This window comes from Solanum pennellii, chromosome 6 (genome assembly GCF_001406875.1).
Source record: "Solanum pennellii chromosome 6, SPENNV200".
NCBI lineage: Eukaryota > Viridiplantae > Streptophyta > Magnoliopsida > Solanales > Solanaceae > Solanum > Solanum pennellii.
This window is the reverse complement of record NC_028642.1, coordinates 10957658-10962038: the sequence shown is the minus strand read 5'-3', so window position 1 is coordinate 10962038 and position 4381 is coordinate 10957658. Positions and strand designations below refer to the sequence as shown.

The following is a 4381-nucleotide window of genomic DNA, read 5'->3' as shown; positions in this document are numbered from 1 at the left end:
AAAGGTTTACTATCTTTTCAATCAGTTTTTTATCACAACTTACTATAATGGCTTTGAGCTAAAATTCTGCTAGTTGAATCAGTTAAATCAACAAATGAGCGTGTTGTAACCCGAAAAGCTCATCTGAGCAAATTTGTACTAGACATCAGCTGAACGAAACAAAAAAGTAATTTCTAGTAAAAGACGACAATATGGACCACCACAGAATAGTCAAATAAGACTAGATTATACTTTTCTTTCAGTCGAGCATTCTCATTCATACATACATGGCTTATATGTGTGTGCAATTTCTTGGTTGCATGTATGCAGATGACACATTCAGAGCAAAAGAACTAATTTCCATGTTTGTCGATACAAACGCTGAACTGAAATTTAGTCGGTTTAAAATATATAAAGAAATGTTGCCAGCTCAAATAGAGACATTACTATTACAGAGACGCGCAAGAAAACTCGACTCAACAAGACGACTTCTAGAAGTTTTTGCCTGCAAATTCGACCATTGACCTCTGACAGTAGTGGCGATCACTCAACATACAAGATACTCTATGATGAAATTGTACCAAAAGCACTAACTTAGATAACAACAAGTAAGAACTTGTATGCTTAACTTCTTTTGAAAAATAATTGTTTCTCTTCTATAATTCTATTTCAATATATCACCTCAGGTTTTCCTGTAGATGTACTATTCAAATTTCTAAAATTTGGTCTATGAATAAGCAAATGTTTCTCACATTAACTTCACAAAAACATTAGCCAAACAACTAAGAACTTCAATTTTCAGGTAATTTTATTGTATTAACAAGTAAAGGTATGTTATACAAACAAAAAATTCACCTCATGTTATAAACTTAGAATGTTGAAAAATGCAATCTTTTGTATGTAGACTTATAAATCGAATGTTGTGATCGTATCCACTTTACTGAACTGTTGTCTTTATATTGTACTATTTGAGTGAAACAACTATATTTCTGATCAATTCTCAATTATTAAAGAATTCGATTCTTGTTTCTTTATTTTAAACATTGTATTTACTTATATGTTGGCAGGTTTCTTGTCCCAACCAGGACACGCTTTCTATCTGTAGCGTTAACATCACAAGTGTTGTATGATCTCAAAAACTTCCAACTGCCTACTTCTCAAAACATGAAACATTGGAAGTAGTTTGTTGCAGAAAATTGAGAAACTTGATGTCTCCATCACTTTCTAAAGGTCTTCTGAAACTCTAAAAACTAGAGATAGGAGATTGTCAATCAATGTAAGAAGTGATCACAAAATTTACTGTGTACCCAGTTTCTTGAGGTTGATAGCTCTGCCTTGCTTCAGATTCACTTTGTTTTTTCTGGGGTTTTGGATTCTAATTCTCTTGCTATAATAATGCAGCTTTGCAGTGGAGCTGAAGAGAATCCCACAGGTGTCTGCGCTAAGCTTGTTTTTGCACATATTGATGAATCTTTTGATGATGATCCATTGCTTCCATTAGGTTTCTCTTTCATTCCACTAGAGCCTAAATCAGTGAAGTGATGCCTATTTTTGTATCTTACAACTTCATGTGTTTTGAATTTTGGCTGAAGGAGAAACTTCAAGCTTTTAAGAGACAAACTTTTTCTGCCTTTCATCTTTTTGATAATTTTAGATTATTTATGGTGCTTTGAAAAGTATATTAGGATCTGAAGGTGCAATTATGTGTTTTAGAAGTCACCTAGCATTCGAATACTGTCATGGATATGTGGATTAGTTTCATTCTTTATTCTTACAGTGTAGTACTGCTACTACTTATGATGCAGGATTCTCCTAGTGCTGCTCAGACTTCAGATTTAACTTCCAACTCTTGAAGCTTGAACTAGTGGGACACGACAAACTGGTGAAGTTGAAGGAAGAAATTACAACCATCGTTTAGTCTTGACAATTGCATTCCAGTTTGTCTTTTAGAATAACTATCGAGAAAATGTCGCTTCTATGGCTCGCAAATATGTATGAAGCATTGTCGGCTCTGTTCAAAGAGTTTCTATGGCTATGGCACTCTCTCGACTCTGCTCGCAGTTGACACCAAAATCTTTCCCTGGCTCACCGTAAACTGTCACTTTGGTGAGATGGATTTGCAGGAGCTATAAGTATGGGTTCTAACTTCTAAGGTCTTTGCAACAGTAATTTATAGTTATCTGAGTTTTGTACCACCAATTTGTGAATTTGTGATTCCTGATATATGCAGATAAATATTTTCGTTTGTGTAGCATAGTATAAATGAAAGGTTCTCCATTCATATCCAAAACTGAGGCCACTCTGATTCATTTGCACCCTTCTATTAAGAAATGTCGAACGACCCATCCCTTTAATTTGCAACCTGATGTACTCATGGAACGCTTTTAACATTTTACCTAGTTTCTCTACCTCGTTTTACTAATTTAAGGTATTTCAGGAATCACACTGGTGGAGAAATGCTACAGGTGAATTCTCAAGCTGTCGGTGATGATGTTCTGAAACAACTATATCATCATACTGATTCAATAATGTGTTCCTCCATCAAAATGAATGTCAGTTTTAGCGTGTTGTTGTTGCAGGATTAATTGAAGGCAGAACTTGAAGAATAAGAAGAGTACCTGCTTCAACCAGCAGCTACTGTTCTTGCTGCTCCAGTCCATGTTCCTGTAGGGAAGCAACCTACTTGGCCCATTCCTTAGAACCGTACAGGTGAAGAAGATGAGCTTGGTGTGTTGCAAGCAGAATGGCTCTTTGAGCTAGTATGCCTATGATTTTTAACTATTAACTTACTGATTGGTGAAATGTGAGGTCCTGTGTTTGAAATATTCCACCAAAAAAGATGCAAACATTATTTGATATGAATAGTTGGAGTCGTTACTTCTATTTGCATATAGTGTATCTAGTAGTATTTACAATCATTTGGTCTTAGATTACTTGGATGAAAATGCCAGTATGCAATTGCTATATATGATCCTTTATTGGTTTGTGATCATATTTGTTTTTCTGCAGGCATTATCGCAGGTAGCTTACATAAAGAAACTGTTTGTACACATGTCAGAAAATACTGAAAATGCTTTCACATTTCTCCTTGCTATGGAAACTCATTTTTGTTGTTGTACTCATTATAAAACATATGGATTGAGAACATTTGCAGGCTGCTTGGAACATATTGCAGCTATCATAAGCAGGTAACCAATTTACTCTATATTAAGTCTGCTTAGTTGCTTGCTCCGCCCTCTTTATGTTCTCTTTAACTGAAACTTGATTTACTAGCGAAAGAAAATAATGAACTGATTGTGATTATGTTAGTTGTTCTTTCAGAAAATATATGAGAACTACTCCTCGAGCATAAGGGCTGAACTCAAAGGCGGGTGACTGATTAACTTATCAACCTCTTTAACAGAGCCATTTTTATAATGACGATAAAGAAAATGAAAAAAATGAACATGGTCACATTCTAATTTTTGATTTGTTGATCATGGTTTGATTCTAAGTTTTACTTTTATATTGAATGTGTAGGAAAGTGTCAGCAATTCATTCGATTGAGATAGATGATGAAGATTTTTTGAACTATTATAGAAGTTAAAATATATTATGTTCGGTTTTATGAAATTTATTGGTAGTACATAAATTATTGCTTTATACGTATGTGTTGTATAAGACAAATTGTTTTTTATTTAATGTTTATTGCAAAATATGTACATTTGAATTATTTATTAGTTAATTTAATGCATATTTAATGTGCAACAATATTCTCATGTTTTAATTAATAACTTTTGGCATCTAATATTTTATAGAAATGACATCGCAACTCTTCAAAGTGTTGCCAAAAGGATGCTAATTGTGTAGCTTATTAATTGGAAATTTTCATATGTATATTGGCAAAGACTACACTTAAAAGTGTCGTTGTAGATAAGCTAGAAAATGTCACGCTTTAGAAGTGTAGCCAATAAAGAAGCAAAGGCTATACTTAAAAGTGTAGTTGTAGGAGATAAGAAATGTTGATATTGCTTTAGAAGTGTAGCCAATAAAGAAGCAAAGGCTACACTTAAAAGTGTAGTTGTAGGAGATAAGAAATGTTGATAAAAGAGGTAATACAAAGCGTGATTTTTTCACATTTTAGGCCACACTTTTCAAGTGTAGCTGATAAGACAACACTTGGAAAGCGTGACCTAAAATCTAAGGTAACGCGACTTTAGGCAACCCCCAGAAAAGTGTAGCCTAAAGTAAAAATGTGGCCTTTGATTAAAGGCTATAATTTTTGATAGTTTAGACCACACTTTCTAGTGTGGTTGAAGGCAAATGTTGTAGTGGTTACTTGAGAATAGGAGGAGTATTTTAGTCTTTTTCTTACCCCCACTTATTCTAAACACAAATTACACCCAGTCAAGAGTAATAAGAA

General features: G+C 34.0%; 1 protein-coding gene across 1 annotated transcript; it reads left to right on the top strand.

Moving 5' to 3' along the window:
• The first annotated feature begins 1374 nt into the window (after positions 1–1374).
• Positions 1375–3688, top strand: LOC107023887 (homeobox-leucine zipper protein HOX32-like). The gene is made up of 6 exons (XM_027917908.1): positions 1375–1517; positions 2584–2688; positions 2989–3000; positions 3134–3167; positions 3289–3346; positions 3499–3688. The coding sequence occupies exons 1-6, from the start codon at positions 1375–1377 to the stop codon at positions 3528–3530; spliced, it is 384 nt and encodes a 127-aa protein (XP_027773709.1). The 3' UTR covers positions 3531–3688.
• The last annotated feature ends 693 nt before the right edge of the window (positions 3689–4381 follow it).

Excerpts from the sequence above, each read along its gene's own strand:
- LOC107023887 (XM_027917908.1), top strand. The coding sequence starts at position 1,375 with ATGCAGCTTTGCAGTGGAGCTGAAGAGAATCCCACAGGTGTCTGCGCT. Across the intron at positions 1,518-2,583 it reads CTAGAGCCTAAATCAGTGAA|AATAAGAAGAGTACCTGCTT; the intron begins GTGATGCCTATT and ends CAGAACTTGAAG. Across the intron at positions 3,168-3,288 it reads ATTGCAGCTATCATAAGCAG|TTGTTCTTTCAGAAAATATA; the intron begins GTAACCAATTTA and ends TGATTATGTTAG.